Source organism: Argentina silus (genome assembly GCF_951799395.1).
Source record: "Argentina silus genome assembly, contig: scaffold_277, whole genome shotgun sequence".
NCBI lineage: Eukaryota > Metazoa > Chordata > Actinopteri > Argentiniformes > Argentinidae > Argentina > Argentina silus.
The window spans coordinates 6,131-20,000 of NW_028152818.1; the positions used below are offsets into that span (position 1 = coordinate 6,131).

Here is a 13,870-nt window from a genome sequence, read left to right on the forward strand (position 1 = left end):
AAAATGTGTTATTGTCTTCTAACTCCCTGTAAAGAGCACAGCACACACCGTGTTTAGAAAGGCCCGGTTATCTGTCCTCTATCTCGGCCGGAGCGGCGGTCCGCGCGCAGCCAGGATGTTGGAAGGAGAAAGTGTGCCTCTCGTGCAGGGTGCCTGTCGGCGGCGCCTCTGATTGGCTCCTCGCACTGACAGCTCTGCCCCTGATTGGCTCGTCGCGTTGACAGCTCTGCCGCTGATTGGCTGCTCGCACTGACAGCCCAGCCGTTGATTGCAGGAGGAGGGAAGCCCCACCCCTTCCACTCCTGCCCAGGGACCATTCATAAAGTACACAAGTCCAGCTCTGACATTACCGTACCGTACCTCTCTCAGCTGAGTGGACAAACAGCGGGACCAGGGAAAGAATAACCGATTTCACCGACAACGGAGAGGAGAGATGACTGGCCAGCGGGTTATCCGTTAGCGAGGACACGGACGGTATACCGAACACACCCGTTCTGTGGCTACATCTGAGTTGGACTGATATTTAGTAGCCTGTTACATCCCTATCCGTTTCCTCTTGACACTGACGTCCATCCGCTGTGCTCGCATAAAAAAGTTGAGTTGTATTTTGTTTCACTGCTGGGGGAAGCGTCGTGCCTCTGGCTTACCGGTCAGCCTTGGATCCGTCAGCGTACTGCGACTCTCCGGTGTACAGCCCGGACCTCTGCCCCAACATGATCGCGACGCAGGCTAAGCTGGTCTACCAGCTCAACAAATACAACAACGAGAGATGCCAAACTCGGAAGGCGGCCATCGCGAAGACCATCCGGGAGGTGTGTAAGGTGGTTTCGGACGTCCTGAAGGAGGTGGAAGTCCAGGAGCCCCGCTTCATCAGCTCCCTCAGCGAGATAGAGGCGCGCTTCGAGGGGATGGAGGTCATCGCCCCCAACGAGTTCGAGGTGGTGCTGTACCTCAACCAGATGGGGGTGTTTAACTTCGTGGACGACGGCTCCCTGCCCGGCTGCGCGGTGCTGAAGCTGAGCGACGGCCGGAAAAGGAGCATGTCGCTGTGGGTTGAGTTCATCACCGCGTCGGGGTACCTCTCCGCCCGGAAGATCCGCTCTCGGTTTCAGACTCTGGTGGCGCAGGCGGTAGACAAATGCAGCTACCGCGACATGGTTAAGATGGTGGCGGACACCAGCGAGGTGAAGCTGCGCATCAGGGAGAGGTACGTGGTCCAGATCACCCCCGCGTTTAAGTGTACGGGGATCTGGCCTAGGAGCGCGGCCCAGTGGCCCATGCCCCACATCCCCTGGCCCGGCCCGAACCGGGTGGCGGAGGTCAAGGCCGAGGGCTTCAACCTCCTCTCCAAGGAGTGCTACTCGTTAACCGGGAAGCAGAGCTCGGCGGAGAGTGACGCCTGGGTGTTGCAGTTCAGCGAGGCCGAGAACAGGCTCCTGATGGCCGGCTGCAGGAAGAAATGCCTCTCAGTCCTCAAGACTCTGCGGGACCGTCACCTGGAGCTGCCGGGCCAGCCCCTCAACAACTACCACATGAAGACTCTGCTGCTGTACGAATGCGAGAAACACCCGAGGGAGACCGACTGGGACGAGTCCTGTCTCGGGGACCGGCTCAACGGGATTCTGCTGCAGCTCATCTCGTGTTTGCAATGCCGCCGATGTCCCCATTACTTCTTACCGAACTTGGACCTGTTTCAGGGGAAGCCGCACTCGGCCCTGGAAGCGGCGGCGAAGCAGGCGTGGAGACTAGCGAGGGAAATCCTCACGAATGCGAAAAGTTTGGACAAATTATAAATCGTTGTGATACCCTTGCTATTCGTGTCGAGGGGCGGTCGAGATTACACAGATTCAAAGCGGAGGAAAAGCGTGATCTTAATTCTCCGAGCAATGTGAAACAATTGAACAAACTGAAACAAAAACAAATACGATTTAAAAAATAATAATAATAAAAAAAAAAGACTTTTACAATATGGAGAAAATGGGACACTGCGAGAGAGAGAAAAAGAAGGTACATTTTAAGCTAAATGTAATCATTTCTGTTTGTTCTATTCTAAATGTTTTCACAAAGTGAAGAAATGTTTATTTAAAATATATGCACAAAAAATCTTTAAGTGAAAGAATAAAAATGTAGCGTGCCAAGTTCAATTTTTTCATGATGTGACCTTAAACTGAAATGTTAATAAAAACGAAGCAAATTACATTACAATTTGGCCTTGTGTTTGTTACATGTTTTGCTGGGATTTTTCGAGAAGGAGATAACCAATAGAATTGAGTTAAACCCATCACCGCGTTACTTAAAATAAAAACAACCGTTGAACTAAAAACGCAAAGTGATTCATATTTCACATTAACCAACAACTACGCTAGGCTTTAGGTCATTATTGCCTGGTAATATTTGTAATACAAGCCAAAGGATTTAAATGTTGATGTGAAATTGTCGTAGGCTGTAGGAGGAAAACACATCCAGTCGATGACTTTAGGTCAAACAAATGTTGCAGTCGTAGACTAAACAACAGTGTCATTATTTAGCATTGTTCAATAGGAGGATTTATGTGTTATATGCATAAATGTAACTATTGACTGTATTAGTTGTGAGGTACAGCCGACACCGGAGAGCCTGGAGACAGAGAGGCATAACCACTTGTAGGCCGAGTAGACGAGGCTACTCTCCGGCCGTTTTGACGTTGCAATGAGAGGAAAGTCTGTCGACTTATGCATTAAAATCGAAGATCAAATAATGCTAAACTGTACACTAGGGTGTACTATTACTGATAGTTATATATATATGTAATACTATTTTAGTTTAGTTTATTTTCCTCATATTAAGCCATAGGATTTGACAGTGAATACACGTCGACAGAGAAAGTTCGGGCTAATTTCTGAACAAGGCCCGATCCAACAGTTGTCGCTTTTGCAGCTTAATCTCGAGGCAACAAATGCACCCCCTCGGTCGCCGTAGCCTAAATTAGACACCAGGCCTATCGGACATATTTGTTATGACTGTTATGATTAATTTCTCTCATTATTCCAGGGAGTAGCCTATACATTATAAAGTGCATTCATTTCAAATAAATACATATCATTTCATCGTCACACTCGACTTGCAAAATTTGCAAAAAATCATAAGCAATTCATATTCACAATGACTCGTGGACTGACATATTTAATCGAATATCTAAATGAAAGAACACAACGGAGGATAAAGCTGATCTGCCAAGCCTGTACAGGGCATCATTGAGAAAGGATCAAAGTTTTTCATAATTAAAGCTGTTGAGTCTCAGTGGTGGCTGCCTTTATGGGTCTCATTAACATAACAGTCGTAGGCCTATGCTACAGCAATATATTTAGAAACAAAAAGCTAATCGGCACCTTCAATAGCAGACCAGATATCACAACATTAGCTCAAAATGTAATGCAATTATCATTTGCATTTTGGTGAATTTCCTCTTCATCGAGGGCGAGGCATACAGCAGCCCTAATGGTTTACCTTACGGTCATCATTGGTGTTATTGCAATATTCAACACATGTAGGCCTGTGTGTGTAGATGTATGTGTGTATATATATATATATATATATATATATAGAGAGAGAGAGAGAGAGCGAGAGAGCGAGAGAGAGAGACAGAGAGAGGTCATGGGCTGGCTGACAGACAGACAGTGGGTGAGATGGAGTTGTGGGGGTATTAGGGGTCAGGAGAACCGGCATGGCCAGTTTGAAGCTGGCTTTATGAATGACATTTTGAGGCGCTCCGATCAATGGAGTTAAAGCCCGTCTCTTACCTTCGGATCGATGGTCTTAAAGCTCGGCTCTTCTTCATCCACCTCGAAATAGAGCTCGGAGGCGGTGATGGACAGGGTCCCTCTCACTACCACGGCCGGGGCGACCAGCTGGGCACTGGTGCTCAGGTTTACTGGGCCTGGGAGACACACACGGCCGACAACGGCGGTCAGAAAGCAAACATTAGCGCTTACCCCTCCCTCCCTCCTCCGTGTCCTTACACAAAAACAGTGTTTCAAAGGGCAACAGCGTGTAAAAGTAAACATATAAACTCAACAAGCGGACGCATTGACTTTGATGGCTCTTTTCTCTCCGTGAAAAGGCGGCAAGAACGCGGCAGAACACGACCTGGGCTCTGGGATAGGGAGGAGCGGAGGAGCGCTACGGGTCGGTTCAGACGTCAAATAGGAAGTAGGGCAGCACACGTCTGTAACAATGTCTGTAAAACAGCAATTCTAGTCTATCATTCAACCGTTTTATGCAACCAAATTATACTATTAGGCTATTATTAATATTACAATAGTATTATTATTATCATTATTATTATTATTACTAATAATAATAACAATATATGCTGTTGTAATATTCAACCCCCTTTTGGAATTAATAACATAGGGATAGATTTAGATCCCACCAAAAATGGCAGAAGGATAAATATAGGATAAATACAGGCCTCGAAGCAGGATCGCCTCGGTCAGAACGTTTCCTCTCGGTGCTAAACCGAGGAAGGTGGTTTTGGCCCGGAGTGAAATAGAAACGTCAGCATCCGATCCGTAACCCAGGAGACGGCGGCCTTGTCAAAGAACAGAATCAGCTGTCAATCAAAGCCCATTGATTGCGGGCTGGTGCGGCTCTGTTTAATCTCTCATCAATCTTAATGTATGCCAGTATGACAATGAGAGATCTGCTCAGGGGAGACGCGGTAAGCTCTGGCCCGTTCACCACATGTGCCGGCGCATTGTATCTGCAGATGTGCGGCAGGACAGCCTCGGAGCCCGGCTTGATTTCCCAGAGCACCCCGCTCTCACACACGGATGGGATAAACAGATATGTTCATTTGTCGTTGGTCTCGCCCCCCCTGTGTAGTCCCTCTCGAGCATTAACATGTAATCCGAGGGTGAAATAACATTTTTTTTCAATCACTCCTAGACATTCAATCACACCTGGATCGGACAGCTGAGCTGCCCCCCACCCCCCGACCCCCATGACAATTTCCACTTCATTGCAGAACCCGTGTCACTTTATTAGGCAGGATCACCGCTTTATCCTATTGTCATCTGGCGCGTTTTAATAATTGCGCTCTGAGCTCATTTCTATTATAATACAGCGACCACGATGTTACTGAAAAGCCAAATGAGGGAATTGCGGGATTATAGAATGCAATCCGATTAGTAGTCGTATGATAACTAATACATGTTTTGCAGGGATAGGGACACGCATTGACATTAATGGGTGTGGCATAACCAATTTCTAGTGGCTAATAATTTGACTGATAAGCAATTTGATTCGTTTGAGTCTTGTTAACATTGACGAGGCCTAGTCTACAGCCTGTTATACGCGAGGCCTACACGAAGACCGCACCGTTAAACGCTGCACATAAAATGAGTTTAAAGCATAGTTCTATTAAAGCACGATTATTTAGGTTGTAAAACGCTGTTTAATTATGATAGGCCTAATAGCGGCTTCTCGAATCGCCAGCGGAGACTGCCTGCTGTCTAAATACGTGTTAATGACATGGAGGTAGTCATTAGATAATGAGTTAATACATAGTTTTAATTCAGTATTTCGCAGAAGGGAAGAGAGCCACCCGAGCCAAAACACCTCTTATCACAATCGGCCTAACAGTTCGCAACATCGGCAGATAAGACATACTTTGCGCTCCCATGCAGCCTCTCAAATAGGTAGCGTACACCCGGGATAAACACACTGGGCCTATTGTTCTAAACGGTGGTGGGGTTTTTTTCGTCTGCACTATCATTTCATTTCAAACAAAAATGCGGATGTTCTGCTCTGGGATTATATGAATTTGTACAGCAGGACATGCTTGCCAATTGGAAATGTGTGTGTGTGTGCGTGTTTTCTTCCTTCCCTCCCTCTCTCTCAAGTCGAGGGGAAGACGCAAAGCCAAGGCGATCAGAGTGCCGTAATGAGCGAGTCTTGTCAGCGGTAATGGCAGCCACCGGGAGGTGATCCCCCATTAACCGTTTGTTTGGAGCACCGGTAACCGCACGGCACGCGTGAGAGAAGGAGCGGGAGGGAGGAGAAGAGAAGAGAGGAGAGGAGAGGAAAAGAGGGGCCTCCCGGTATTCGACATGAAACGGATGAAGTGCCGCGTTACCTGTTAGATTCTCCAGTTCCTTCTCCTCCAGGGATGACAGTGTGTCATCGTCCCCGTCCAACAATATCTCACTCTCTGAGTTCTGATTTCCCACGGCTTGACTTCTGATGGACTGTTTGCCTTTGAGAATATCTTCCTCGGGAGCTGAAAAGAAGACAAGTATTTATGTTTTTTTTTTTCCCCCCGTGATGCGTAATTGTGTTTTTACCAAGTACATTTTGTTGTTCTGAGGTGAGTAGCCGTAACTAGCAAAACTTTGTAAATGCAAAGACAAAATGTAACGCAATATTATAATGTGACTATTCTGGTTCTATATCAAAAGCATGACATGTCCTGTAAACCTAAACATACTAATCCTACTAATGTAAAATGCAAGTGTATTAGATGTTTTTAATCAATACCTTAAAATAAAGTAAATAATAAAATGCATTGTGTGATTCTAAATTCTCATAGATGCATTTAAATTGTTTAAATATCCCGTGGGTCTCACGCAAAAACTATTTAATTATGAATGAAATAGCACAAATGTGACGGATAAAATGTCTCAGTACAAGGCTAATTTTAAAATTACGACTAGGCAAAAATAAAGTTGGAAAAGTTTAGACCCTCTAATTCAACACTGTCATAGCGTCCCATAATTCAGACACAACATGGATCGGGGTCTGACGCAAACATGAACACACAGTATGCGGGAGAGTCATGACAGAGATGTAAACATCATAATAAGCCATAAGAAGAAAAACTGGCAACCTTTTATGCTATTTTCCCGCATCATACAAACATGTGTCAAGTCATAAATCCAGCTGAAACACTGGCAATGACCCTTGCTAGCCTCGGGTGCTTCTGGAGATTACACGTTACATTAACAAATCAGATTCCTATCTTATCTGAGAGGTCTTTGTCAGAAGCGTTGCGTCAGTCTGTAGTTCTGCGCTGGCTCTCAAATGACAGAACGCAACATTGTATTGACGTTCTATATTGAAGTTGCTGGAATGGTACAAATCTAATATTCCAAATCTAATTCTTTGATTTCACAGTGTTTCTATTGGCAAAAGACGGGGCTGGAGTTCACGGCTAACGCAACAGACTTTATCGACAGTACGTGTGCACATTCAGTAGTGAACAAGCAAACTAATAATCAAACACAGCGACTGTAAAACACCCAATTCACCCTTAAAACAGGCGAGACACAACAAATACAATCTATCTGGGCAGAGCCATGTCCCGTAACGTGAGGCAAACACGCACAACCACGCAGAAGGCCGGCTCGCTGGCCCTGTTTGATTTCAACTGAACATGACTTGAGGTTCCAAATGGATTATTTAAGAAAAATGGTAATCTGCAAACATTTACAGAGCCCTGCATTCCCCAGACTGCATGGTAAGGATCTACACACACACACACACACACACACACACGGGTGAGCTGCATACGGACCAGCAAGTCTTCCATCTATGTAAACACAGTGGGAGAGACAGGAGCAGTTTCCCGTGTTGGGGTGTGTGTGGGTGTGTGAGTGTGGGTGTGTGTGTGCGTGTTGGGGTGTGTATGTGTGAGTGTGGGTGTGTGAGCGTGGGTGTGTGTGTGCGTGTTGGGGTGTGTATGTGTGTGGGTGTGTGTGCGAGTGTGTGTGTGTGTGGGTGTGTGTGTTGTGTGTGAGAGTGTGTGTGTGTGTGTGTGTGAGTGTGTGTGTGTGTGTGAGTGTGGGTGTGTGTGTGAGTGTGGGTGTGTGTGTGGGTGTGTGTGTTGGGGTGTGTGTGAGTGTGTGTGTGTGTGTGTGTGTGTGTGTGTGTGTGTGTGAGTGTGGGTGTGTGTGTGGGTGTGTGTGTTGGGGTGTGTGTGTGTGTGTGTGAGAGTGTGTGTGTGTGTGTGTGTGTGTGTGTGTGTGTGTGTGTGTGTGTGTGTGTGTGTGTATGTGTGTGTGTGTTGGTGTGTGTGTGTGTATGTGTGTGTGAGTGTGTGTGTGGGGGTACTCAACAGGGCCTCTATACTCCAAACCACTGGACACAGAACCAGTGACCCCTCACCCTCACCCCCGCCCCCCACCCCCTCCCTCCCTCCCTCCCTATCAGGTCTCTCGGAACACCACCACCTGAGGGGGGAGAACTCTCATTTGCATTCTCTAAAAACGCACAGCCTCTTTATGCAGCTAGCCAGCTAGCTAGCTATCGCCACGGACTTCCAAAAGTGTTCCTCAGAGAGCTGAGGGGCTGAGAAATCTCTTGTCATGGAAAGTATGCAGCTCACTGATATTTAGAATGGTCTTCCTGTAATTAAGTCTCCCTGGAGGATTCTTTAGTTAGCGGCAGTGAAATTACTACCAGCTCCCTAATACGTCCCACATGCAGAGGTCCTATTCACACCATGACGGTGCAGCGGCCCGGGAACCTGACAGAGGAGTGAGCTGAAGAAGGAGACGTGAATTTGAACTTCTGTGCACCGCCACCATAAACAGGCTCACTAAGTCTCACCCCAACATGCAAATGTGGGCTCCCCCCCCCGCACAGATGGTCGTGTCACAGTTAGTGTGTGTGTGTTGGTGTGTGTGTGTGTAACAGCCTCCTACTGTACCACTACCATGGTTACTACCGCCACTATGGTAACTACCACTATCATGGCTACTACTGCGACCACGGTAACTACCGCTACACCAGTTACTGCTGCTACCATGGTTACTACCGCTACCACGGTTGCTACAGCTACCACGGTTGCTACAGCTACCACGGTTGCTACTACAACAACACACACATCTACTGCTAATAATATTACAATTTATTTACTGTGATGAGAAACAGCAGCAATAGAGAATTAAAAAAACAAGGCCGTTGGCGACGAGGTTATGGAGCATCCGGTCAGTGCAGCATATTAAATATAATATTCATATTATGCATGAAATGAAAACAACTTTATCTGAAGCAAACCCCTAAAGGTGTACAAGGTATTCTGAAAGCATTTGGTCTATGCATTAAAATGTACAATACCATGAATACAAACGCAGATTAAATGAACTATGGCTGTAGTAGTGTAGGTAGCAGCAGTGTAGGTAGCAGTAGTGTAGGTAGCAGTAGTGTAGGTAGCAGTAGCTATTGGTCTATAGGTATTAGTCCACAGAATAAAACATCTGTCTCTCATGGCACCAAACATCAGAAAATGTCTTGCATAATTAGCACAACATTGGAGAGCTGTTGTCCGTGACAACCACACCGAGGGCCGGTTTCACAGACAAGGCCAGTCCGAGACTAAAAAGCATCCTCAGTGGCAATCTGCCATTAAAAAGTGTGAATTAGTCCAGGACTAGGCTAAAGCCTTGTCTGTGAAACCGGCCCCTAATTTAGCCTGAATTAAAGACGTATATTATATTGTGTATCATGCATACATTCAAGTCAGATCGTATATATAGTACCAGTCAAAAGTTTGGACACACCTTCTCATTCAATGGTTTTTCATTATTTTTTTATTATTTTCTACATTGTAGATTAATATTGAAGACATCAAAACTATGAAGGAACACACACGGAATTATGTAGTAAACAAAAAAGTGTTAAACAAACCAGAATATGTTTAATATTTTAAATTCTTCAAAGTTGCCACTTTTTGCTTTGATGACAGCTTTGCACACTCTTGGCAAGGTGTGTCCAAACTTTTGACTGGTACTGTATATATACATATATATATATTTTTTTTTTTAAAAACGACAACACTGAATGTCTTAAATAACCAGGGATGCCACGTCAACAGAATACCCATCAGGCCTCTTGAACCAGGTCATTCATGGAGCCCAGGGCACAAACGTGAATACACCACGGCCACACCACCCATTACCCTGTTTCAAGGCCTCCGATTTCCCCACCAGGAGGTTCAAATGCTCCCTTATACGCTACCAAAGGCATGCGTTGGGGCTGAGCAATTAAATTGTCAGAATTAACAAATTAGTTTTTAACAAGAGCGTAGCCAGCGGTGCAGGCGTGAGGGGGGGTATTGATCGTCCGAACAGAGACATAAGTCTTCAGGTATTTACTCTGCCACCTCTCCTCCTGCTGCACGGGCCCCCTCGACCGGACCAAATCAATCCCCAGGAAAGATGGCTCTTTCCAGCCATAAATACATGACTAGCCCCCTCGACCCGGCCCGGGCCTAACCGCCACGCGTCGAGGCTCTCGGGCTGGAAGTCGTCCTCCAGGTTTTGGCCGGCTATGAATGATCCTGGTTGTTGTACCTCAAATAGCTGTGTCTCCCTCCGCATATCTTATGCAAAAACGGATCAGGTTTGTGAAATGTGTTTTCCCGGAAAACGTGCGGAAAATACATGCGGAGCGTCACAATACTGGTAACAAAGTTTGACGTTTGTTGCAAAGTTAGTAAGCAAGAGTCTATTATAACATTGTGTTTGTGCATTCACTTAAACCCACTTTTTCATCCCCTAACATGTGTATCAGGGTGCTCATGACTGGAGAAGTGTTGCCAGGTCCATGAGTAGCCTGAAATAATGTTGAATACAGACTGGATCCTTCACTAAATGCTTTCTTATGGGGGTGGGGGGGGATGTGTGTGTGTGTGTGGGGGGGGGGGGGTCTCCCCTCCCTCCCTGCCTCCCTCCCTCCATTTTCTTTCTTCATCTGATGAAAATAATTACAGCCAGATATGACCCCTGCGCTCCGTTTGAAAACCCCAAGCCTGCATTCTCGTCTTGAGCTCCACTTCCGTAACAAATGTCGGGTCGACAAAAACAAGAAGAAAGGTTACATCAGGAAAAAAAAAAATGGACGCCGTCAAGCCTCAACGTCAAAGAGTTATTTTAATGATATAGTCCTCCAGCTGGAGCTGGGCAATCCTCTCCTGAGGTAATACACCCGGATGCAGCACCATGGCTGCCTGGTGACTGGTTTTCACTCAGTCAGGACTTTTAAAGCAAAAAAATACACACAGCATGTGGAAGAATTTGTCCTCAATATGGCGGTGAATATGCAGTACGTCCATTCGACAAGCCGTATTGATTATTTTTAAGCAGAATTTATTGCCCTGCCTAATAACCGAGTAACAGATTCAGATTTGATTGACTGACTGATGATGTCACAGAGCGTCACGGGGGAGGGGGAGGGGGGAGGGGGGCAATTGCAAGTAGCTGATTGATGCCTCAGCTTCACACAATGAGGATGACAACTGCTGTTCTGCTCACTAACAGAAGCTAATACAGAGAGGATGAAAGAGAGAGAGAGAAAGAGAGAGAAAGAGAGGAAGTGTGTGCGAGAAAGAAAAAGACAGAGAGGGAGAGAGAAACAGAGAGAGAGAGGAAGAGCGTGAGGGAGAAAGTGAGAGAGAGAGAAAGAGAGAGGAGAGAGAAAGTGAGAGAGAGAGAAAGAGAGAGAGGAGAGAGAGAAGAGAGGAAGTGAGAGAGAGGAGAGAGAAAGTGAGAGAGAGAGAGAAAGAGAGAGAGGAGAGAGAGAAGAGAGGAAGTGAGAGAGAGGAGAGAGAAAGTGAGAGAGAGGAGAGAGAGAGAGAGAGAGAGAGAGAGAGAGAGAGATGGAGAGAGAAGGGAAGACTGGGACTCGGGTCCCACCCTCCAGCTGCCTCCACATTACGGCCATTATGGTCTCCGAGGATGCTGGGATACAGAGCCCTTATTGCTTTTAGATCACATTCTTATTGACTTCTGTCACAATGGTCGTTTGTCTCCGGGACTGATGCCACGTTTGGGAGGGACGACCGCAAGACATATTGGAGCCATTTTCGGCCCAGAAACGGACCGTTATTGGGGAGCGCAATAGGTTAAGCCGGTAAAAACCCCGGACCCGAGAACGGCCCTGATTGCAAACCCTGGTGTGAGCCGGAATGGCAGGCTAGTATCTTAGCAGAAACCAGGGATTAGGCCCGCCCTGGGGAAACTGTGACTCCCACCCTGAACGCACAAGCATGTGTGTCACATGGCTATCGCGGCTAATGGCACACCGTGTTTCCTTTAGGGCTACGTAAGGTGAGCCAGAGATGGTGAGCCAGAGACGGTGAGCCAGAGACGGTGAGCCAGAGACGGTGAGGTCAGTTTGAGTGAGTTCAGGGAGTTTGTTGGACATCTGCACCTGCTGTTGTTTACATTTACATTCATGGCTTTTAGCAGACGCCTTTATCCAAAGCGATAATACATTTGTTGAAGTAAGTGAATCATCTATCCAACAGTCATCATAAGATGAAGTAATCAATGCTCACACCAGGGTTAGGGGTTAGACACCAGGGGCCATAGGCAGTCATAATGCAGTCATAATGCAGTCATAATGCAGTCATAATGCCAGTAGGCTAATTTGTTTTTTGTAGTTGTTTCTGTTGTTATAAGCAAGTGCAGGGCAACAACGGAGATCAGATCAATCTATCCCAATCCCGACGCTGGAGAAAAAGGTAATCAATGGTGTTGGTTTAACGACTCTTCCGTCTTGGAGATAATACAGCAGTATTGACGTGGGTGTTTCAAGACACACTCTATTTCACCTCCTCACCGAGAGCCTTGCTTTTACTACATGGCAGAGCTATTCTTCACCAGCCACAGACCGGAGAGGACACGTCGTAAAATGTAATCTTTTTCCTCCCCCCCCCCCCCCCCTTTTGCGTACTAAATATAAACAAGAAATAATGATAATCAATAGTTTTGGTATTTAGAAATGATTAATTTCGTCTGAACTAATTAGCCCTCACATAGCCACACCGTCCCAACAACCCCTAATTGTGACCGTAACGGATCGCTCTGTTTCCGGTGACCTTCAGCCAAGAGAGATTTATGACCACTTGATCAAGGAGGGTTCTAATTGGACAGCAGCCCGGGTGTCATTACCTGGCTCTCTGAATAAACACGACATCATCGCATATTAAAATAACACCATGGCACACCTGCAGCACAACAGTGCTGGTATATAAAAATACAAATAATTTCATACCTAATTAATCCAATTTCTCCTGAAGCTATACATACATTTGTTTTTATTTTTTTTATTTTTTTTTTTTTTTTAAATCACTGCATTAGCGGTGAAAATCTAAATAGTAAATCAACATTGAGTAAAGCTTGTCAGTCAGACACTGGTGTGATTTATATAACTCATATTTGTACCAAGACCTACCTGCCAGCTTAAATCAACATTTCCCCCTTACAATTTTGTGCACAAAAATTCAACGTACAAATGACACATTCAAAAGGGAAATAGAAATCCAAAGAACTCAAGGCCCAAACACAACTGCTTCCTATTGAAAGTCAGACGGGTCATTTGCATTGGAATAAGACAAAGGGGGTTTCCCCCAGGAGCCAGGAGGGGTTTGGAATGCTACTTACCATTAATGCCACGCACTGCCATGCAAGAAAACAGAAAAGGAACACACACAAATTCAAATTTCTCCACTGAAACATTAAACTCTGACATTAATAAAGAACTGAAAAGAGTGATTTTAAAATAAAAGTGTAGACCCAGGTGTGTGTGTGTGTGTGTGTGTGTGTGTGTGCATCACACTGAACGAACACAGAACGAACACAAGTTAATAGGAGGCAAGTTGGGGGAAATCAAGTGTGTGAACTATTCAAATTAGCCCGCTCCCCCCCCCCCCCCTTTTTTTTTACTGTGTCATGTGGCACAATAAACATTTTATAGAAAATGTAGCACTAATTTTTATGGGCGTGTTGGTGCTGCCGCAGGGCGGGGCGGGGCACGGCAGGCGGGCGGGTGGGGGGGGTCGGCCGCGGGGCCCGGGGACGGCGTGGGGACTACTGACCGTGCTCCGTGG

The 13,870-nt window shown here is 46.1% G+C and overlaps 1 protein-coding gene and 1 long non-coding RNA gene across 2 annotated transcripts in view; one reads left to right on the top strand and one right to left on the bottom strand.

Moving 5' to 3' along the window:
• Nucleotides 1-433: 433 nt before the first annotated feature.
• Nucleotides 434-2,241, top strand: LOC310824612 (protein mab-21-like 2). The gene has a single exon (XM_083697876.1). It carries the CDS (start codon nt 714-716, stop codon nt 1,791-1,793), a length of 1,080 nt encoding a protein of 359 aa, XP_083554002.1. The 5' UTR covers nt 434-713; the 3' UTR covers nt 1,794-2,241.
• A 1,542-nt stretch (nt 2,242-3,783) lies between these two features.
• The window catches only part of LOC310824611, a 10,412-nt gene continuing 325 nt past the window's right edge, over nt 3,784-13,870 (bottom strand). The window contains exons 1-3 of the long non-coding RNA XR_014555045.1: nt 13,859-13,870; nt 6,116-6,259; nt 3,784-3,916 (exon numbers count right to left, since the gene is read on the bottom strand). The exon at nt 13,859-13,870 is cut by the window's right edge and continues 325 nt beyond it. This is a non-coding gene — a long non-coding RNA (uncharacterized lncRNA). The remainder of the gene's footprint in view (nt 3,917-6,115; nt 6,260-13,858) is intronic.